At 48.1% G+C, this 24,115-nt stretch overlaps 1 protein-coding gene across 1 annotated transcript in view; it reads left to right on the plus strand.

The window, feature by feature from the left end:
- Positions 1–1,495: 1,495 nt before the first annotated feature.
- Positions 1,496–24,115, plus strand: part of LOC137350544 (creatine kinase U-type, mitochondrial-like) — a 40,904-nt gene continuing 18,284 nt past the window's right edge. The window contains exons 1-5 of the mRNA XM_068015203.1: positions 1,496–1,659; positions 5,678–5,876; positions 10,307–10,402; positions 13,527–13,748; positions 22,797–22,882. Coding sequence (XP_067871304.1) covers positions 1,511–1,659; positions 5,678–5,876; positions 10,307–10,402; positions 13,527–13,748; positions 22,797–22,882 — 752 coding nt within the window. The 5' untranslated portion in view covers positions 1,496–1,510. The remainder of the gene's footprint in view (positions 1,660–5,677; positions 5,877–10,306; positions 10,403–13,526; positions 13,749–22,796; positions 22,883–24,115) is intronic.

Genomic DNA, 24,115 nt, shown 5'->3' on the forward strand with positions numbered 1-24,115 from the left:
GTAAGTGATTAGAAAGTGTAGATCTACAAAGGGACCTGGGTGTCCTCGTCAATAAGTCACTTAAAGCTAACATGCAGGTGCAGCAAGCAATTAAGAAGGCTAATGGTATGCTAGCCTTTATCACAAGAGGATTTGAATACAGGAGTAGTAAAGTCTTGCTTCAATTGTACAGAAGCTTGGTTAGACAGCAGCAGGAGTACTGTGTGCAGTTTTGGTCCCTTTACCTTAGGAAGGATATTATTGCCATAGAGGGAGTGCAACTAAGGTTCACCAGACTTGTTCCCGGGATGGCAGAACTGTCCTGTGAAGAGAGATTGGAGAAACTGGGCCTGTATTCTCTAGAGTTTTGAAGAATGAGAGGTAATCTCATTGAAACCTGCAAAATAGGGATAGACAGGGTAGATGCATCTAAGATGTTTCCCCTGGTTGGGGAATCTAGAACCAGGGGATACATTTTCAAAATAAGGGGGAAGCCACTTAGGACCCAGATGAGGAGAAATTTCTTTACTCAGAGGATTGTGAATCTTTGGAATTCTCTATCCCAGAGGGCTGTGGAAGCTCAGTCATTGAGTATGTTTAAAGCAGAGATTAACAGATTTCTAAATACAAATGACATAAGCGGATATGAGGATAGTGTGGGAAAAAGACATTGAAGTGGATGATCAGCCATGATCGTATTGAATGGCGGAGCAGGCTCGATGGGCTGAATGGCCTACTCCTGCTCCTATGTTCCTATTCTGCCCACCGACATCTACCCACCCATGGAATGTCCCCAGCATCTCCTGCCTTGGTCCCAGAGACTGGGGGGGGGGCATTGGGAGCTGTCCATCCACAGTGGTGCTGAAACTGGGGCTGCAGTCTGTGTGCCGAGTCCCTGCTCACCGTCACCCTCAGTAAGCTGCTAAAACCATTAAACTCCCACCGCACAAACCAGATTTGGAATGTGTTTCCAACACCATCTAGAGGGCAAACAATGCACTGTGTTCTACATTAAAATTAAAAGATTGGGAGTTTGCAAATAACATCCCACTGCCAATAGCTTGTTACATCATATATATGTGGAAGTCTGTGAATGAATTGATTGCTGGAGGTGAATCAGAGCATAAATAATCAAAGAGGGGCAGAGTGCATAGTGTCATGAAAGGATAAAGTGAGGTTAGAGACATTAGTTGAAAAATGTGTAGGGAAAACGAGCTCAGGACATAAAAACATCAAATGAGATGGACAAATAAAGATTTCCTGGATATAGTTGACTGGTAAATAAAAGTGTTTGTTGAGGGGAATTCCTGCCATCCAGTGTCTCAGTGCTGCCTGCTTTGGGTTGGTGAGTGCCTCAGGAATGCACTCACCGCATGTAGCCTGCCGTTCACTCCAGATTTCACACAAGACCATAAAAAAGTTACGGCACAGAAGGAGGCTATTCAGCCCATCATGTCTGCGCCAGCTGCCTTCCTCACCTCAAACCTCTCGCTGCCGTTCTTCTCGCAGGTTCCTGGGGCTCGCTCTGAAAATGGCCAGTGCTTTCTCTCGGATCTTGACCAACAGGAGGACCAACGGCATCCTCACACTGGTGGGAGCCGGCTCTCTGGCTGCGGGGTTCCTGCTCACAAGGGATTATGTGAAAGCAAGGAGTGAACAGAGGAAACTGTACCCCGCCAGGTAAGAAAAAGAAACACTTGTATTTATATAGCGCTTTTCACAAGCACTGGATGTCTCCAGGCCAATGAAGTACATTGAAGTGTAGTCACTGATATTCTGTAGGAAACACAGCAAATTGTAAACTCCCACAAACAGCAGTCGGACACTGACCAGACAATCTGTTTTTGTGATGTTGGTTGAGGGATCAATATTGGCCAGGACACTGGGGAGAACTCCCCTGCTTTTCTTCTAAATAGTACCATGGGATCTTTTACATCCACCCAAGCAGGCAAATGAGGCCTTGCTTAACGTTTCATCCAAAAGATGGCATCTCCAACAGAGCAGCACTCCGTCAGTACGACACTGGAGTGTCAGCCTTGCTTTTAGTGCTCAGGCACTGGAGTGTGACTTGAACCCAGAACCTTATAACTCAGGCGAGAGTGCTACCCACTGAGCCACAGCAAGAACCAAATAAATTGATGTGGCATTTCAGGAGCTGGGGGAGAGAGGAGAGAGTGGAAAGAGAGAATGAGCAGCTCAGGCTTGCAATGGAATGAATAAATTGGTAATTCAGAATCATCTCAACAAGTTATTGGTAAAATAATTACTCTTGGTTAATATTTGATGATTGGACAGGTGTTAGCTCAGTTGTTCTGCCTGTCTTGTTTTTAACATTGCAGTCTGTCTTCTTTCTAAATTCTCAAATACTGCACCGAACCCAGTCTGTGCTGCACAACCCTCCCCCGCTAATTACCTCAGGACTGCAGGCCCTCTGTAAAGATTCAACTCCTGAAAACATCCAGAGTCTTCATCTAACTTCATAAACGTGAACTTTATGACCTGTCCATCTGGATTAGTAAATGAAGGTTGGGTGGCAGATGGACACATCCATGTTTAACACATCTCCAAACGGTATCAAAGAATTGTGTCAGAATGTTGACTAAAACACTGATTCAAACACTAATCCCATCTCCAACCAGAAATTCTGTTAACATTTGCCACTGTTGCCTTTTGAATAAAAGCTTTAAAAAAAATACCCTGTGTGGATTTATCTCACTGAAACTTTCCTTTATTCACTGTCTGTCAATTGTTTCATGGATGCCAATGCTATTGTGGAGAACGGTCCCAAATGCGCTGTCTGGAAATTTCATTATTTGTAGAGCTAAGATACAGCCTGGGAGTCGGATAGAACCAGAAACAAACTGTGGGTAACATCAACTCACCAATCCAAGGTGCTGTGATCATTAAACACTAAAGAATCAACAATAATGAAAAGGAGAGCTGGAATTTTATTTTTGGAACGCTGGAAAAGTGAAGAATACCTCACATCATGTTACAATATTGAGTGTCAGAAAGAACAAGAGACAGAAACATTAGTGAGTTGGAACGCGAGTGGTGGTTATTAACATCCTGGCCATCTGTTTCCTTATAAAACAACCGGTGTTAAATCTGACATCTGCAGTCTAGGTAGCATTAACCTGGTATTAAACTCCATAATCCGGAGTAAATCTTGGGCCAGGTTAATGGCTATAACTGTCAATCAGATGCAGAAAATGGACATATTGATATGTTGCCTTTGGGTCTATTTTGCATATGCTATTATTCACTATGGGGAAAATGACAGTCCATTGCGATCTAATATTACTTGGTACTTTTAATTTGTCACTTCAAAATGTTCCCACCACCAATAGTACACCTGTCTCTCACCCCAATGATAACACAGATCATAATGCTTTCTCCAAACACAGCCTATGATTTGCAGAACATGGTCTATTATTGCACTGCAGGGTGTTTTTCACAATTTAAGTGAAAACTGTGACATTTTACAGCTTCATCGCTCCATGTTACTGAAACCTAAGTTGGACCTCATGTTCAGTTTTAGAACCTATTATATCAGTTTGGAACATAGGAGCAGGAGTAGGCCATTCAGCCCATCAAGCCTGCTCCACCATTCAGTACAATCATGGCTGATCATCCACTTCAATGCCTTTTTCCCGCACTATCCCCATATCCCTTTATGTCATTTGTATTTAGAAATCTGTCAATCTCTCCTTTAAATATACTAGTTCGTAAATTAGTGAATGAGATTGGCAGGTGGTCATCCAGAGATAATTGTATTACTCAAAGTATACTTTGCTCTGCTCCAATTTTTTTTAAATTGGGAACTCCAGGTAAAGTGATAAGATTCACAGTTCAGGCCTTCACTGAAGGAATAAACAGGAAAAGATAAAGTAAAATTAGACACCAAGCTTGGATTTTACAGAGAATACGGGAAGGTGGAAGGAAGTGAGGAGTCCCACAGTATGTGACTCTGCAAAGAACGAGTCGGAATAGATGATGAGATGATTTCAATACTGTGAGATATGGAAAAATTAAAAATTCTGCAAAATACCTTATTACCCAGTAGGGTCAATCCTCATAACTGGGTTCAGCAAAAACAATACTTCTCAATATATATAAATGGATAATTTTAGAGATTTGCCACTTTTTTTTCAGCAGTGGGTGTTTAATTTTAGTGCAACAATTCTAATTGGGTTAATGAATATATTGTCTATGAGGTTATCCACTTTGGTAGCAAAAACAGGAAGGCAGACTATCTGAACAGCTATAAAGTGAGAGAGGGGAATATGCAGCGAGACCTGGGTGTTCTCATACACCAGTCGCTGAAGGTAAGCATGCAGGTGCAACAGGCGGTAAAAAAGGCAAATGGTATGTTGGCCTTCATAACGAGAGGATTCGAGTAGAGGAGCAGGGATGTCTTTCTGCAATTATACAGGGCCTTAGTGAGGCCACACCTGGAATATTGTGTGCAGTTTTGGTCTCCTTATCTGAGGAAGGATATTCTTGCTACAGAGGGAGTGCAGCGAAGGTTTACCAGACTGATTCCTGGGATGGTTTAGTTTAGTTTAGAGATACAGCACTGAAACAGGCCCTTCGGCCCACCGAGTCTGTGCCGACCATCCACCACCCATTTATACTAATCCTACACGAATCCCATATTGCAATAACATCCCCACCGGTCCCTATATATTTCTTTACCACCTTCCTACCTGTACTGGGGGCAATTTATAATGGCCAATTAACCTATCAACCTGCAAGTCTTTGGCATGTGGGAGGAAACCGGAGCACCCGGAGGAAACCCACGCAGACACAGGGAGAACTTGCAAACTCCGCACAGGCAGTACCCAGAATCGAACCCGGGTCCCTGGAGCTGTGAGGCTGCAGTGCTAACCACTGCGCCACTGTGCCGCCGCCTGACGTATGAGGAGAGATTGAGTTGGTTGGGATTATATTTGCTGGAGTTCAGAAGAGTGAGTGGGGGGGGGGGATCTCATAAAAACCTATAAAATTCTAACAGGACTTGACAGGGTAGATGCAGGAAGGATGTTCCCGATGGTGGGGGAGTCCAGAAAAAGGGGTTGTAGTCCAAGGATACGGGGTAAACCTTTCAGGACTGAGATGAGGAGAAATGTCTTCACCCAGAGAGTAGTGAGCCTGTGGAATTTGCTACCACAGAAAGCAGATGAGGCCAAAACATTGAATGTTTTCAAGAAGGAGTTAGATATAGCTCTTGGGTCTAAAGGGATCAAAGATAATGGGGCGAAAGCGGGAACAGGTTACTGAGTTGGATGATCAGCCATGATCATAATGAATGGCGGAGCAGGCTTGAAGGGCCAAATGGCCTACTCCTGCTCCTATTTTCCATGTTTCTATTTTTCTATATGTTGAATGCAAAGAGTGTGAACCTATTCACCTGGCTTTTACCAGTCCCAGCTTTTTATTTCTTGAATGCGCATTTTTTATAATTGAATTCAATTAATCAGTCTCGTAAGGTTCCACATCATCTTTTCAGATCCAACTTAAAACCTACCTCCTGGACCAAGTTTTTTCGTCACCCTTTCTAATGTCTCCTTATTTGGCTCTATTTCAGTTCTTGTTCTGATTATATTTCTGTGAAGCTCCCTTTTTACTCTATTAAAGCTGCTATAGAAATGCAAGCGTCATTATGGTCGTATCTTCATTGGCTTTATATTCTCAGTGCGGACTATCCTTACCTTCGCAAGCACTACAACAGCATGTCGTCTTACCTGACCCCTGGTACATATGCCAAACTGCGGGATAAGGCTACATCCAGTGGCTGGACACTGGATCAATGTATCCAGACCGGAGTGGACAATCCTGGACAACCTTTTGTCAAGTCCATAGGCATTGTAGCAGGGGATGAAGAATCCTATGAGGTAAGAATAACTGTGCAGTGAATATGGATACAGATGAAACACAGACTCAGTTAAAGCACAACAAAATCAGTTTGAGTTATGATCTAATGCAGGGCAGCATGCATGAGTATCAGTGGAGTACTGGCATTATTTAATCTAGAATCTGCAAGCTCTTAAAACCCAGGCTTGTTGTCAGCCAACCACCACTGTTGCACTTACCTTGACTTCTCTCCTACTCTTTCTGACCTTAGCGCTGCCCTGAACTATGGCTTCCAACCTTTCACCTGGGTTGCTAAAGGAATATACAAACATCCAAAATTGACAGCTGGTCCATCAAACCTGCCCAACACCATAATGGCCAGAATACAGGTCATTTCTTTTCTCTGAAGAGTCATTCAATGGGAAAATGATGGAAAGGAAAAGAGCTCATAGCCAATCTACATCACATTCCATTGGAAAAGATGATCCAGTCCCAATGGATGGGTGACGGCTGCGGGGGGGGTGCGGGGGGTTGGGGGGGGGGGGTCACGTGATGCAACAGGTTCCAGAAGTAAAAGGGAATGAATCACTGTTTGAAACATCTGAATGTTAAAGGACGTGGAGTCTGAGCAGGAGGACGAGATTGGACCAGGTGGATCTTGTGCAGAAAAGCACCAGCACAGATTTGATGGACTGAATGGCCGATCTCTGTCCTGTAACATTCGGCACAAGGGTCCAGTGTGAAATGACACGGAGTAAACTCCAACTCAACCTCTAGTGAACATTGGTACACAGCATAAAACCTGCAGCGAATTTGGCCTTACGTTGGTGTTCTCAGTCAGGAAGTCTGATGGATGAATGGGGTCAGGGACACTTATCTGAGCAATATTCATCAGGACAGTGTTAAAGAGCTTTACTCTGTCTCTAACCCCTTGCTCTACCTGCTCTGAGTATTTGACGGGATAGTGTATAGGGAGCTTTACTCCATATCTAACCCACGGTGTACCTGCTCTGGGAGTGTTTGACGGGACTGTGTAGAGGGAGTTTTACTCTGTATATAACCCCGTGCTGTACCTGCTCTGGGAGTGTTTGACGGGGACAGTGTAGAGGGAACTTTACTCTGTATCGAACCCCGCTTTTTTAAAACTCTGTATTTAACCCTTTCTAACCCTGTGCCACGAGAGGGACATCTCCCCGTTCGCCAGGCTTTCCCCCAGGACCTGCGCGTAATCGTCCCCCAGGACGTCCCATAACGCCCTGAGGAACTCCATGGTCAGCCCGTCCAGCCCCGGGGATTTGCCCCTCGAGAGCTGGTGGAGGATGCCGGTCAGCTCCGCCAATGTGAGCGGAGCCTCCAATCCTTCGGCGCCCTCCGAGCTGACCTGCAATAAGTCCTCCTACAAAACGCTGGACGGATCCAGAGAGAACAACGCACTGTAATAAGTATGGACCAAGAGGCCCATTCCCTCCGGATCCATGATGGAGGATCTGTCGTCGGCCAGCAGCTCGATGAGCTGCTTACGGACCCCCTGCCATTTTTCCAGCAAGTAGAAGAAGGGTGAGGCGCGGTCCAAATCTTCCAGGATCTGGATCTGCGACCTCACGTACGCGCCTCAGGACCCTATGAGCTGCAGGTCCCCCAGCACACCCTTCTCTTTATACGCGTGACACAGGGCCGGGTCTGCGACTGCATTACCGAGGCGGGACTCCAAGTCGAGCACCTCCCTCTCTAGGTGCTCGATCTCGGCTTCCAAACTCTTGGTCGACCCCTTCACGTCTCTCCTGACAGAACATGCGGATGTGAGTCTTGCCCACATCCCACCATAGCCTCAAGGAGGGGGAACCCCCTGCTTCCTGCTTCACTCGGTCCAGAATCGACGGAACGAGTCCCGGAATCGCTCGTCCTCCAGCAGCCAGTTGTTAAAGTGCAAGTATGCGGACACCTCCCGCGTGTGGAGTGGAATGAACTCCGCCCACACCAGGTGGTGGTCCGTGCATGGCTCCAAGTGCATGGAGGCCGCCGAGATGCAGGAGACGTACGCCTGTGAAAAGTAGAGGTGGTCGATTCGGGATCCTCCTCCTCCAGACCTCCACGTGAAGGTGCTGGAGTTGGGATGGAGATTCTGCCAGACGTCCACCACGTTGAGGGAGCTGATCAGCTCCCTCAACTTCTCCACCGATGCCTGGCCGCGCTGGGGACCAGATCGATCCCCCACCTCGAGTGTACAGTTAAAATCCCCCCGAGGATCATGCACACACCGCTCAAGAGAGCGGACACTTCTTCAAAGAAGCGCGCTTGCACGCGCGGGGTCTGGGCGTGTACACATTCACAAAGTGGAGCAACATGCTACCCAGGCAAACCGCGAGGTGGAGCAAGCGGCCCGGCACTAGCTCCTTGACCCCCAAGATCTCCAGCTGAAAAGTCGGGTCCAACAAGATAGCCACCCCACTAGAAATAGGGGTGAGGTGACTCATGTAGAACCCACCCTGCCACTCCAGGAGCCAGGTGGCTTTATCTCCTGGAACGGTGTGGGTTTCCTGCAGAAAGCTCACCGCGTATCTCCCTTCCCTGAGGACTGAGAGATTGTGAAATCTGCGGTGAGACCCCCTGCTGCCGTTGTTGTTGAGGCTGGCTATGGTTATCTTCATGTCAAAGGTACTTAAAGAACATCACCAACACCTCACTGTGAGGAGGGAGCGGAAGTGCACCTGGCCTTCCACTCCCCCAGCAACCCATTGAGGAACACATTAAAACGGCGTCTCTCAACTAGTTTTACGCCCGCACCCTTGCCCACTTTCTTAACGATGGCATGGACGGACTGAATGATCAGTGCCAGACTCGACCAACGGCCGAGGGCCAGCTGAACTTTATCACGGCAACCCCTGCAAGCCGCGAGGAAATCCCAGAGTTCCGCCGTGGGGATGAGAGGAGACTCGGCGGGAGGCACGAGGGACTCCACCACCTCACTGGCGATGGAATCAAGATCGTCCTCCATGCCCCACACCGAGTCCCCATCCTCCTCCGGGTTGTCACCGCCAGCGGCCGACACACCCACCACACACTGTGGGGCGGACGTCCCGGCCGCGTCAGATGGTCTCGCCTCCGTCACGATCCCACCCCCAGGATCGATGGTGGAGTCCTCTCTGGGTTCTATTGTGAAACTAGAGCCTGTTCCCGACTCTGGAAATCCAGCCGGAGCCGAGACCAGAGGCGGAGAGAGGAGGCCATCTCCCGCTCCGCCAGCACCCACAGACCCAGCAGATGGGGCAGCATTTTCGGTTATAACTGGGTCGGGTGTCTCCTGGTTGCTGGTGGACGTAGCTCTTGACCCCATGCTTAGATGTTATTAGTGCAAACGTTGACGGGGCAACAGGTGTAGCTGCAGCAGCCGCAGCAGCATATGTATGGGAGGGCCCCGCCACCGGTGAAGGAGGGCTTGCCATGGGGTCGAACAGCCACGTCCACCCTCAAGAAACAAAGCAAATTTACACAGTTGAAACAAAAAAAAACTTTAAACAAAGCGGTGTGGGAGTAGAGGAGGATAGGGGTATGAAGATAAAGGGGAGGATAGGTGACTGAGTGGAGGAAGGGAGAGAAAGGCTGAAACGGATGTTTGCTCCAACTGCCAGTTGGAGCACCTTCATAACAATTAGTCCAAAACTATTTGTTGTCTTCCAGTTGGGGAAGGCTTTTTCACCCGGGACTGCTGGAACGGCCCAGTACTCTCCTCTTCTGATTTTCACAAAAAGTCTTCACCCGGGCAACTCCAGCTGTCCCTGTGTGCAAGCACCAATACAAATACAGGGGCCACTTACTGGATTTGGCAGCCCTACCCCTGAGTCTTCCGGCCTCTTCTCCCCCCCCAAACAGTTCAAACTTAGAGTCTTTCAGGTGCTCTGCCACCCACTTCTCCAAAGCAATTGCAGCCTTTCTTGATGGTTTCTCTCCACTCTGCATTCACCTCTCTCCAGTTTCTCCAATCTCCTCTCTCCACTCTGCAGTGGCAGCAGCAGAGGTGCAGCTGCTCCCCCTGATTGCAGGCAGGAAGTGCTCCAAATTGCCCAGCAAATCCCATGCTGTACCTGCCTTTGGGAGTGTTTGATGGGGACAGTGTAGAGGGAGCTTTACTCTATATCTAACCTATGCTTTATTTACCTTGGAAGCACTGCACTGCCAAAGTTTTCTATTTCTCTGCATTAAGATACCTTGCCTTGATGAGCACAGAAACCAAAAGTCTCAATTCTGTTCAGCAATTTTGTTTAGAACAATCAGCAAATTGTATGCAGTTGTGAAGGAGAAGAGTTTTCTTTGTATTCCCTCTCAAACCTCTTGTTGATGCGTTAACCTGGGACTTTTCATAATGTTCTGTGTGTGACTGTATCTTACTCCATTTACTGTGCGGAGTTCATTGATGTTGCCTGACACTACCTTAATGGAACTCTACCTAACGATACCTCCTCCAACCATGCAGATCTTTGCTGACATATTTGACCCTGTGATTAAGGAAAGGCACAATGGATATGACCCGAAAACCATGAAACAACCCACGGATCTGGATGCAACCAAAGTGAGTAGGAGACGTAATTTCTAAAAAAAATATTCATTCATGGGATGTGAGTATTGCAGGCAATGACAGCATTTATTGTCCACCCCAAAGTGACCCTGAGAAGCCGATGGTGAGCCACATTCTTGAACCGCTGCATTCCACGTGGTTTAGCTACATCCACAGTACTGTTAGAAAAGGAGTTATAGGACTCTGACCCAGTGACAATGAAGGAACGACGATATATTTCCATGTCAGGATGGTGTCTGGCTTGGAGGGGATCTTGCAGCTAGGTGGTGGTGTTCTACAGCTCTTGTCCTTCCAGTTGGTAGAGGTTGCAGGTTTGGAAGGTGCTGTCTTGTAGATGGTACACACTGCTGCCACTGTGCGCCGGTGTTGGAGGGTTTGGATGTTTAAGGTGGTGAATTGGGTGCCAATCAAGCGGGCTCCTTTGTCCTGGATGGTGTTGAACTTCTTGAGTGTTGTTGGAGCTGCACCCATCCAGACAAGTGGAGAATATTCCATCACACTCCTGACTTGTGTCTGCAGATGATGGACAGGCTTTGGGGAGTATTTATATGGCTGGTCAGTTAAGCTTCTGGCCATTGGTGACCCCTAGGATGTTGATAGTGGGGGATTCAGTGATGGTAATGCCATTGAACATCAAGGGGAAATGGTTAGATTCTCTCTTGTTGAAGATGGTCATTGCCTCACACTTATGTGGTGCAAATATTTACTTGCTGATTTTCAGCACAAGCCTGAATGTTGTCCAGGTCTTGCTGCATGCACGCACAGACTGCTTCACTATCTGCGGAGTTGTGAATGGTACTGAACACTCTGCAATCATCAACGACCATCCTCACTTCTGACCTTACGGTGGAGAGAAGGTCATTGATGGAGCAGCCGAAGATGGTTGGGCCTAGAACACTACCCTGAGGAACTCCTGCAGTGATATCCTGGGGCTGAGATGATTGGCCTCCAACAACCACAAATAACTTTTTTTGTGCTAGGTATGACTCCAACCAGTAGAGAGTTTTTCCTTTAATTCCCATTGACTTCAATTTTGCTGGGGCTCCTTGATACTATACTATATCAAATGCTGCCTTGATATCCAGGGCAATCACTCTCACCTCGCCTCTTGAATTCAGCTCTAGCGTCCATTTTTGGACCAAGGCTGTAATGGGGACTGGAGCCGAGTGGTCCTGGTGGAACCCAAATTGAGCATTGGTGAGCAGCTTATTGCTGAATAAGTGCCGCTTGATAGTACTGTCAACGACTCCTTCCATCACGTTGCTTATGATTGAATGTAGACTGATGGAGCGGTATTTGGCTGGATTGGATTTGTCCTGCTTTATGTGGACGGGACATATCTGGGCAATTTTCCACATTATTGAGTAGATGCCAGTGTTGTAGTTAGAGGCTTGCTAGTTCTGGAGCACGTCTTCAGTACTATATTGGGGATGTCATCAGGGCCCATAGCCTTTGCTATATCCAGTGCCTTTAGCCATTCCTCGATGTCATGTGGAGTGAACTGAATTGTTTGAAGACTGGCATCTGTGATGCTGGGGACCTCAGGAGGAGGCCAAGATGGATCATCCACTCAGCACTTCTGGCTAAAGATGGTTGCAAATGCTTCAGCCTTGTATTTTGAACTGACATGCTGGGCTCCCTCATCGAGGCTGGGGATGTTTTTGGAGCCTCATCCTCCTGCTGTTAGTTGTTTAATTGTCCACAACCATTTGTGACTGGATGTGACAGGACTGCAGAGGTTATGGGTCATTGGTTATGGGATCACTTTGTTCTATCTATTGCATGCTGCTTGCGCTGTTCAGCATGCATGTAGTCATGTGTTGAAGCTTCATCAGGTTGACATTTCATTTTAGGTATGCTTGGTGCCACTCCTAGCATGCTGTCCTGCAATCCTCATTGACCCAGAATTGATCCCCTGACTTGATGGCAATAGTAGAGTGAGGGATGTGCTGAGCCATGAGGTAATAGATTGTGGTTGAATACAATTCTGCTGCTGCTGATGGCCCACAGCGCCTCATGGATGCCCAGTTTTGAGCTGCTAGGTCTGTTCTGAATGTATCCTATTTAGCATGGTGGTAATGCCACGTAACACGATGGATGGTATCCTCAGTATGAAGACGGGACTTTGTCTCCACAAGGACTGTGCGGTGGTCCCCCTCTACCTAGGAATAGGCACTGACATGTTACACAATGGACATTTGACAAAATTATTGATTCAGCCATGGACATGGGGGCAATTAATCTGTATGTAAAGTATATATCCAATCGAATGCCATCAAAACACTATCTGATTTAAAACACATTTCTCCCGATAAAGGAGCCAAGAATATAAATGTCAACAGAGAGCAGTACAACTGTATTAGCTAGCTAGCAAGTAAAATAGTATGCATTGCCAATGTGAATTACTTTTGTTGACAGAATAGAGCTAGCTAAACCATATCAAGGGGTGGTAGATGGTCATACTGTGTCAGGAATGCAAATTCATCCAATAAACCATGAAATTCAAGGAGAGGATTGTTATTGTGGTCATTGAGGTGAGGCTGTAGAAAAATCAGCAATAGGAAGACAGACCATTTCTCACACTGCTGTTGTCACAAGACAATTTAGCCCATAGTCAATGTTTGTTAAACTTCTCCACCTCCTTGTAATATGTGTCTGAAGACAGGGCACCCTTCAGAAGGGCAGTGATCAAATAGGCTGAGGGAGGGGGATTAAATGGGTGGACAGAGTCAGTGATAGCGGAGAGTGTACGTGGACTGTGGGAGGGGGATTAAATGGGTGGGTACAGCCAGTAATAGGGGAGAGTGGACAGGGGCTGCGGGAGGGGATTAAATGGGTGGGTAGAGTCAGTGATAGGGGAGAGTGGACAGGGGCTGTGGGAGGGGATTAAATGGGTAACAAATGGAAATAAAACTCCGGGTATAAAGTGAGCTGCTGACTCGCTATTGCTTGTCCTACATCAATGCACAAAGTCAAAATCTAGCTCAATGAGTTTAGACCCAGTACTAAGAGAGTTTATGATGATCCCAGGCCAGCGCTGTGAGGGACACTGCTACCACAAACTGACTCAGCCAAGCACAAACTTTGAATTAGTTCGCTGTTTTTGTTCTTTTTTCAGATTAGGAATGGACAGTTTGATGAAAATTATGTCCTTTCCTCACGTGTGAGGACCGGTCGCAGTATCCGAGGACTCAGTATGCCTCCCGCCTGCACTCGAGCTGAGAGGAGAGAGGTGGAGAGGGTGACTGTCGAGGCATTGGCTGGATTAAAGGGAGACCTAGCTGGAACATACTACAGTCTGACCAGCATGACCGACAAGCAACAGCAGCAACTTATTGACGTATGACATTGAAACAATTAACCTTAGTTATAGGGGACTGGTTGGTGCAGTGCATTGGACACTAGCATCTAACACGGGAATCAAATTTAGTCCAGATTCTGAAATGAAAGTAAGAATTCAATTTTGAAAGACTCAACCAAGTTCCTAATGGGCAGGGAGCCACAACATCACACTGTCCTTCATTCCATGGTCATTGATAACGATATTCAGAGGGCACAGGTTGCCATCTTTTGTGATGGGGGTTGGGGGAAGGGGGAGGGGGTTCTCATCTCAGTTTGAGATTGAGGCACATTGTTGGCCAGAGGAAGCTTTACTCTGTATCTAACTCCGTGCTGTACCTGTCCTGGGAGTGTTTGATGGTGACAGTGTAGAGGAAGCTTTACTCTGTATCTAACTCTGTGCTGTACCTGTCCTGGGAGTGTTTGATGGTGACAGTGTAGAGGGAGCTTTACTCTGTATCTAACCCCCGTTTTTTTCTCTTTTTTTTTTTAAAGGTGGCCTTTATACCCCAGGCCCCTTTTATATACATATTGTTAAAATAACTTTATTTAAAAAAACAGAAACCAAAAACTCAAATTAAAATGCCATTCTTGGCGTCGACGATGCACTCCAGTCCCTGTGGTGCCACCGGTCGCGGAAGGCCTCAAGCGTACCGGCGGACACCACATGCTCCTTCTCCAGGGACACCCGGGCGCGAACGTAACCATGGAAGAGGGGCAGGCAATCAGGGAGGACGGACCCCCCGACGGCCCGCAGCCTGGACCTGTGAATTGCCACCTTGGCCAGGCCCAGGAGCAGACCGACGAGGAGATCCTCCTCCCGGCCCACGCCCCTCCGCACCGGGTGCCCAAAGGTCAGGAGCGTGGGACTGAAGTGCAGCCAGAACTTGAGGAGCAGCCCCTTCAGATACTCAAAGAGGGGCTGCAACCTCGCACACTCCATGCATAGATGAAACACGGACTCGTCCAGGCCGCAGAAAGTACAGGCGGCCTGGGAGTCCGTGAACCTACATAAAAGTCTATTGCACGGGACTGCCCTGTGCAGCACCCTCCACCCCAGGTCCCCGATGTAAAGGGGGAGGACTCCCGCGTAAAGAGACCTCCATCGGGGTTTCACCGTGTTCCAGACTCAGAATAGATCCCGGTAACAGACAGGCAACTCCGTCAGAGAGGCTCGGCTAACGGTCTCCGCAGGGAGCTGCGTGTTGTCTTGAAGGCAGTGACACTGACGGAAAAAATACGTCGTCAGCGCACACCATCTGGTAGGACACTTGACGTACAGGTATCTCTGCAGGGTTCAAAGATGGAGAGTCGCAGCCTGGGTGCGGACGCACACCAGCGACTGGCCGCCCTCCTCAATCGGGAGACTGAGGACCACGGAAGAGACCCAGAGTTTCCTCTTGCCCCAGAAGAAATCGACGAGCTTCTTCTGGATCTTGGTGGCAAATGCAGGGGGTGGGGCCAAAGTGACCAACCGGTACCACAGCATGGAGGCCACCAGTTGGTTTATGACCAGCGCTCGGCCCCTGTAGGAAAGCACTTGGAGCAGTCCTGTCCAGCGCCCCAGCCAAATGGTGACTTTCACCCCCAACTCCTGCCAGTTTGCTGGCCAGGCTTCCTCAGTGGGGCTAAGGTAGACTCCCAGATAGAGGAGACATGTGGTGCTCCATGCAAAAGGTGTTATCTCCTCTGGCAGGGAATCTACCCGCCACTGACTCACCAGGAGACCGGAACATTTCTCCCAATTGATCCTCGCAGAGGAGGCAGCAGAAAAGGTCTGCTGGCAGTCATGCATCCTCCGCCAGTCAACGGGATCTGCGACCGCAAGGAGCACGTCATCGGCGTAAGCCGAGAGGACGACCCGCATGGCAGGCTCGCGCAGAGCCAATCCCGTCAACCTCCTGCGAAGCAGGCACAGGAACAGCTCCACGCAGATGGTGTACAATTGGCCGGACATGGGGCATCCCTGACGCACTCCTCTCCCAAAGCGAAGGGGCGCTGTCGAGGACCCGTTAAGCTTGACTAGACACTCTGCGGCGGCGTATAAAAGTCGGACCTGGGCCACAAAATGCGGCCCGAGTCCGAAAGCACGCAGAGTCCCGAAAAGGTATTCGTGATCCACACTGTCGAACACCTCCTGATCGAGGGAGAGAAAGGCGACCGACTGACCAGCCCTCTGGGAAAGATGGATCAGGTCCCGGACCAGGTGGATGTTGTCCTGGATGGATCGGCTCGGGACCATGTAGGACTGGTCGGGGTGGATCATGTGGGCCAGCACGGAGCCAGGGGGGTAGACATAGCCCGGGCAAAGATCTTCTAATCCGTGCTGAGGAGGGAGACCGGACGCCAGTTTTTAAGCAGGCGGAGATCGCCCCATTTCAACAGCAGGACGATGACTGCCCTGCGCCACGAGAGGGGCATATCCCAGTCGCCAGGCTTTCCCCCAGGACCCGCGCGTAATCCTCCCCCAAGACGTCCCAGAATGCCCTGAGGAACTCCACGGTCAGGCCGTCCAGCCCTGGGGATTTGCTCCTCGAGAGCTGGTGGAGGGCGCTGGTCAGCTCCGCCAAAGTGAGTGGAGCATCCAATCGTTCGGCGCCCTCTGGGCTGACCTGCGGCAGGTCCTCCAACAAAACTCTGCGCATGCCCTCGCTGGACGGATCCGGAGAGAACAACGCACTGTAATAAGTACGGACCAGGAGGTCCATTCCCTCTGGATCCGTGATGGATGATCTGTCGTCGGCCAGCAGCTCAACGAGCTGCTTACGGACCCCCCGCCATTTTTCCAGCAAGTAGAAGAAGGGTGAGGCGCGGCCCAAATCTTCCAGGATCTGGATCCACGACCTCACGTAAGGGCCTCAGGACCCTATGAGCTGCAGGTCCCTCAGCACACCCTTCTTCTCTTTGGACGCCTGCCACAGGGCCGGGTCCGCAACGGCATCACCGAGGCAGGACTCCAAGTCGAGCAACTCCCTCTCTAGACGCCCGATCTCGGCCTCCTGTCTCTTGGTCAACCCCTTCGCATACTCCTGACAGAAGACGCGGATGTGAGTCTTGCCCACATCCCACCACAGCCTCAGGGAGGGGAAGCCCCCCTCCTTCCTTCTCCAGTCGGCTCAGAATCGACGGATCAAGCCCCAGAATCGCACGTCCTCCTGCAGCCGGTTGTTAAAGTGCCAGTCCGCAGACCCTGCCTACGTGCGGTGCGCAATGAACTCCGCCCACAACAGGTGGTGGTCCGAGCACGGCACAAGCTGCATGGAGGCCGCCGAGAAGCGGGAGACGTACGCCTGTGAAAAGTAGAGGCGGTTGATTCGGGACCCTCCTCCTCCAGACCTCCACGTGAAGGCGCTGGAGTCAGGATGGAGATTCCGCCAGACGTCCACCAAGTTGAGGGAGCTGATCAGTTCCCTCAACTTCTCCACCGACGCTTGGCCGCGCTGGGGACTGGAGCGATCCTCCACCTCGAGAGTACAGTTAAAACACCACCCCCCCAAGGATAATGCACTTGCCGCTATCGATGGAGCTCAAGAGAGCAGATACTTCTTCAAAGAAGCGCGCTTGCAACGCGCCAGGTCTGGGCACGTACACGTTCACAAAGTGGAGTGGCATGCTACCCAGGCGAACGGCGAGGTGGAGCAAGCGACCTGGCACTAGCTCCTTGACCCCCAAGATCTCTGGCTGAAAAGTCGGGACCAACATGACAGCCACCCCACTAGAAATAGGGGTGAGGTGACTCCACTTGTCACATCCTGCCAATCAGAAAAGGACCCATTTATGCATACTCTCCGTTTTCTGCCAGCCAGCCAATCTTCTATCCATGCTAATATGTTCCCCTCTACACCATGAGCTCCTACTTTGTGCAATACCCTTTTACGTGACACCTTGTCAAATGCCTTCTGGAAATCCAAGTACAGTACATCAACGGGCTCCCCTTTATCCACGGCACATGTTACACCTTCAAAGAACTCCAATAAATTGGTTAAACACGATCTCCCTTTCACAAAGCCATTCTGACTATTCCCGAGCACATTGAGTTTTTCTACATGCCCAGCTATATATAGCCTCCTTAATGATTGATTCTAACACCTTCCGTCAAGCTAACTGGCCTATAGTTGGCTGTTTTCTGCCTCCCCCTCCCCCCTTTCTTGAATAGAGGTGTTATATTTGCTATTTTCCAGTCTGATGGAACCTTCCAGAAACTAGCAAATTTTGAAAAATTAACACCAACTTATAAACTACCTCATTAGCCACCTCTTTTAAGACCCTAGGATGAAGTCCATCAGGACCCAGGGACTTATCAGCCCGCAGCTCCATCAGTTTGGTCAGTACCACTTCCCTGATGATTGAAATTTCATTGTAATCCACCTCCTGATTTACAGCTTTTGCTGGAATCTTTTTTGTATCCTCTATAGTGAAGTCAGAAGCAAAATATTTGTTCATTGCAGCTGCCATTTCCTTATTATCTATTAACTCCCCATTCTCACTCTCCAGAGGACCTATACTCACTTTACTTGCTATTTCCCGTTTTAAATGCAGGTAGAAACTCTTGCTATCTGTTTTTACATTCTAGCTCGCTTCCTCTCATACTCTAGTTTCTTTCTCCTGATTAACCTTTTCGTCATTCTCTGCTGCTCTTTATATTCTGACCAATCATCTGACCTGCCACTCCTCTTTGTGCAATTATATGTCTTTTCCTTAAGTTTGATGCTTTCTTTAACTTTGTTAGTTAACCACAGATGGTGGGTTCTCCCCTCAGAATTTTTCTTTATAGTAGAAATATACTTATCCAGAGTATTCTGAAATATCCCTTTGAATGTCTGCCACTACTTCTCTATTGATCTATCTCCTAGCCAAGCAACCCAGTTCACTTCAGCTCAAGGCCCTAATGGTGCTGGTGGTGGGGGGAGCCCGAGGACCAGCACCAGGAGATGGGCCCCGAAACTCATGGCCCTCTTCAGAGGAGGGTCGCCTCCTTCTCTTATTCCGGGAGGGATGTGGAGGCTAAGAGATTTCCACATCAGGAGATGTCTCTGTTTCTACCTCCGTACCCCCCTCCCCAGATCCCTTGGGCCTGAGCTCAGCCGCGGGACAGGTGGGTACCTCTGAACCAGGCTTAGGGCTGAGCTCATGCTCAGGTTGTCGCTTTGTGTCCAAGGGTCGTGCCTTCCGGTGTTTCGACTTGTGCCATACCTTCCTTCCACCCGGACGGGTCTTCCCCTCCCCACCAAAGGCCGTGAAAACCACAGCCTCCGGAACCACCTGAGCGGTGGTTGTTGCAGGTGTCGGTGGAGTAGGGGGAGCTGCAGGGGCGCGACCCTGGACCGCCGAGTTGGCAGCCCAGAGGTTGGGGCAGCTCTTCCGAACATGCCCCACCCACTTGCAAGCATGGCACTGTGCTCCATCCGAGGTCCAGAAGACACGGTAGGCCACCCCCTGGAGTCCGACAATAAAACAGCCCTCCGAGACCTTGTCCCACGCCAGCTGCATAAATAGCTGGCGGCAGAAGGAGTACACATGCCAGAGGCTGCTTTCCCGAAAACCGAGTGGGACTGGGATGATCCCCGACCTCATCTCCCCTAGATGGTACAGGTGGGAGAGAAGGTGGTCACCGGGAATAAAGGGCAGAACGTTTGTTATATTCATGCGCAGTGCTGTTGCCCCTAGAGGGTCCAGTCAGGAAAGTCCTGCCCATGGTGAGCCCCCTACGAAGGGCCAGGGCCACCACCCACTTGGTCTTCAGAACACACACAGCCTTCCTGTACATCTTTGAGGCTGCGACAATGGCTGAGGGTCCGACAACCTCGGCCATTGCCTTTACGCAAGCCTCAATAGTCATGGTTGGGTGGGTGTAACTCTTCACCCCATGCTTTGTTGTTAGGATTTTAAATGGTGGCAGGGATATAGGAGTGGCTGTAGTAGCTGCTACAGCATAGGAAGGCCATGCCACCGGAGAGAACTGTGAAGCCATGGGACAGAAGAGTCACACCCACCGTTGAACAAAATAAAGTTGAAAAAAATAATAAATTTGTTCCTCAAATACTTTTATGGGGGTTAGGCAAGGGGAGAGAGGCTGAAGGAGAGGAAGGCCAGGAGGAATCAGTCTCTTTACAGATGTTAGCTAAAGGCAGCCTTTCCGCTGGTCTTCCAGGTGGTTGGGGGGGGGGGGGGGATGATGTCTTCACCTGGGACAGCTGTAAGCTGTCTGGCACACTTTGCTTCCGATGTTGACAGAAAACAGAAAATCTCTTCACCCCGGCAACTCCAGCTACCCCAGGCTAGGTAGTTGGGGTGGGGAGGGAGCTCCCTATTCAATGGTGTTAAACACAGTTGTCCTGCACAGTCTTCCTTTTTACATAATAATCCGATTCCCTCTTGAATGCCTGAATTGAACCTGCCTCCACCACACTGCATTCGAGATACTAACCATTTGTTGCGTGAACAAGATTTTCCTCATGTCACCATTGCTTCTTTTGTCAATTCCCTTAAATTTGTGTTCTCTCGTTCTCAATCCTTTCACGAGTGAGAACAGTTTCTCTCTATCTACTCTGTCCAGACCCCTCATGATTTTGAATACCTCTATCAAATCTCCTCTCAATCTTCTCTTCTCCAAGGAAAACAGTCCTAACTTCTCCAATCTATCTATGTAACTAATGTTCTTCATCCCTAGAATCATTCTCATGAATCTTTTCTACACCCTCTCTAACGCCTTCACATCCTTCCTAAAGTATGGAGCCTAGAACTGGACGCAATACTCCAGCTGAGGCCAAACTAGCGTTTTATACAAGTTTAACATAACTCCGTTGATTTTGTACTTTGAGAAATGGATTCTGAATGCTTTACTATCCAATCTCTAAACTTGTCCAACCACCACATATAGACCCAGGTCCCTCTGGTCCAGCACCCACTTTAGAATTGTACATTTTTTTAAATATTCTCTCTCCATGTTCTTTCTACCAAATGAATCATTTCACACTTCTCTGCATTAAATTTCATCTGTCACTTGTCCGCCCATTCCACCAACCTGCCTCTGTCCTTTTGAAGTTCTGCGCTATCCTCCTCAGTTCACATTACTTCCAAGTTTTGTATCATCTGCAAGTTTTGAAATTGTGCCCTGTACACCAAGGTCTAGGTCATGAATATATATCAGGAAAAGCAAGGGGGTCATAACAGAACCCTAGTCTCGAAATAGGGGACACAATTTTAAAATAAGGGGGAAGCCACTTAGGACAGAGATGAGGTGAAATGTCTTTACTCAGAGGGTTGTGAATCTTTGGAATTCTCTACCCAGAGGGCTGTGGAAGCTCAGTCATTGAGTATGTTTAAAGCAGACATTGACAAATTTCTAAAGACCAATGACATAAGGGGATATGAGGATAGTGTGGGAAAAAGGAATTAAAGTGGATGATCAGCCATGATCGCATTGAATGGCAGGGCAGGCTCGATGGGCTGAACGGCCTACTCCTGCTTCTATGTTCCTAACACCAACCCCTGCAGAACTTCCCTGTAAATCTTCCTCCAGTCCAAAAAACAACCGTTAACCACAACTGTTTCCTGTCACTCAGCCAATTTCGTATCCATGTTGCTACTGTCCCTAATATTCCATGACCTCTAACTTTGCCCACAAGTCTGTTGTGCAGCACTTTATCAAATGCCTTTTGGAAGTCCATGTCCACCACACCAACTACATTACCCTCATCAACCTTCTCTGTTACTTCATCAAAAACTCAACCAAGTTAGTTAAATGTGATTTGCCCTTAACAAATCCATCTTGGCTTTCCTCAATTAACCCACAAGTGTCCAATTGACTATTAATTTTGTCCTGAATTATATTTTCTAAATGTTTCTCCGCCAACAAGGTTAAATTGACCGGTCTGTAGTTGTTGGGCTTATCTTTATACATTTTTTTGAACAGTTTACAATTCTGCTGTCCTCCGGTACCACCCGAGTCTAAGGAAGATTGGAAAATTATGGCCAGTGCCTCTGCAATTTTTACTCTCATTTCCCTCAGTATCCTTGGATGCATCTCATCCGGTCCTGGTGTCGAATCAACTTTAAGTACAGACAGCCTATCCAATACCTCCTCCTTATAAATGTTAAACCTTTCAAGTGTCTGAACTACCTTTTCTTTCCCATGACCTGAACAGCACCTTCTTCCTTGGTAAAGACAGATGCAAAGTATTCATTTAATACCTCAGCTAGAACCCCTGCCTCCATGCGTAAATCCCCAATTTGGTCCATAATCGGTCCCACTCCGCCTTTTACTATTTATATGCCAATAGAAGACTTTTGGATTCCCTTTTATGTTGGCAGCCAGTCTCTTCACATACTCTCTCTTTGCTTCTTATTTGGTTTATTCAATTCCCCTTTGAACCTTCTATATTCAGCCTTGTTCTCAGTTGTATTATCCACCTGACATTTGTCATAAGCACACTTTTTCTTCTTCATCTTAATCTCTATCTCTTTTGTCATCCAGGGAGCTCTGGATCTGTTTGCCTACCTTTCCTTTCCATGGGAATATACCTTGACTGTGTACAAACTATCTCTTCTTTAAAGACAGCCCATTGTTCAGTTACAGTTTTGCCTGCCAACCTTTGATTCCAATTTATCTGGGTCAGATCCATTCTTACCCTATTGAAATAAAAACAAGAAATGCTGGAACCACTCAGCAGGTCTGGCAGCATCTGTGGAAAGAGAAGCAGAGTTAATGTTTCGGGTCAGTGACCCTTCATCGGAACTGACAAATATTAGAAAAGTCACAGGTTAGAGGCAAGTGAGGTGGGGGTGGGGCAAGAGGTAACAAAGGAGGTCAAACACCAGGAGGGAAACAGAAAGCAATGAAGGTGAACAAGGTAAAAGAGACAAACGAAAATCCCGTTGGAGAGAAGAGCAGAACTTCTTCAAGGTAGGCATTACCCTATTGAAGTTGGCCTTCCCCCAGTTAATTATTATTACTCTGGATTGTTCCTTGTCCTTTTCCATAGCCAACCTAAACCTTATGATACAACGATCACTGTCCCTCAAATAATATAACCATTTCTTTCCATAGGATCACTTTTTGTTCGATAAACCGGTGTCACCTTTCCTGATGTCCTCAAGGATGGCCAGAGATTGGCCTGATGCCCGGGGCATTTGGTGAGTTCCTCAGTATAACTATCCCGCCTTCAAATTCCATTCATGCTCAAAAGGGCTGCACTGGGCCTCCAGAAATTTCATCCATTTGGGGGTGATGTCAGGAAGCATTTCTTCAGACAAAGGGTGGTGGAAATCTGGAATACTTGCCCCAAAAAACTGTTGAAGCTGGAGGTAAATTGAATGTTACAAAAGTGACAGTGATAGATTTTTGTTCGGCAAGGTATTAAGGATTACAGATCTAATGCAGGTAGATGGAGATAGAAGGGTCTGGGAGTTGGGAAACTGGGACACAAGCAAAGGTTGGAAGAATAGTGTGGATGTAGGGCTCAGTATTTCCTTCCGGATTTCCCTATTCACCTGCTCGCAGGAGACCTCCTAGTTCTGGTAAGCTTTTTGTAAAATAGCTGTTAGTGCGAAAGCACGAGCAAAAGTACTCAAGGGCAAAGGTATCCAATCTTTATTTTGTAAATGCAACATTTGCAGAAGTCACGTGATCGTATGCTCATCTGATCAGATGTCACATGATTCTGAGTCACATGGTCACATTTCATGGTCAGAACATTATGTGATCAAACTTCCAGATCTGCCTCCAACCAGAGTGGGCAACCTTATCTACATTAGCAGCACCGATGCACCGGACATCTGCATAAATTGACATGCAAATTTTTCCATTGGAAGGGCATTACTCATCAAAACTGTGAGCAAGGGGGTTTCACTGAATATCTGTGTATTAATCTCAAGTCAGAGCCCCAAATTTAACTTATTTATTTGCATAGTTTCTCATCCCAATTTCCATAGTGACAGGGTATTCTTTCCTGGTGACATGATAACAGACTGCAGAACTATGCAGATCAAGCCCGGGCTGTAGGTCTATTATTCTCCAAGCCAGCCATTCTCTAAGTGGATTAGCGGGGGTTCAGTATCAGGCTAGTAGAGGTTGAAGTTTGGGCTAGAAATGCACCAACTGTTAGAATCGGGGAACTTAAACAGCAGAAGAGAGAAGTTAATGGGGAGAAAGAGCAATGGATGGCTGCAGATGGCCACTGATAAACGTTCAAGAACACCCTGATGCAGATCCACACAGCCTGGACATGTTGGCCACGTGTATGTATTAGTCTCGTCCCTGTAGCAGAACCTGGTCTGGTGTGCAAAGGCCACCCCACGTTAAAAGATCCCACACATTGGTATCTTCCACCCCCTCAAAATGAACTTCGGGACCTGGAACATCAGGAC

This window comes from Heterodontus francisci, chromosome 35 (genome assembly GCF_036365525.1).
Source record: "Heterodontus francisci isolate sHetFra1 chromosome 35, sHetFra1.hap1, whole genome shotgun sequence".
Taxonomy (NCBI): Eukaryota; Metazoa; Chordata; class Chondrichthyes; order Heterodontiformes; family Heterodontidae; genus Heterodontus; species Heterodontus francisci.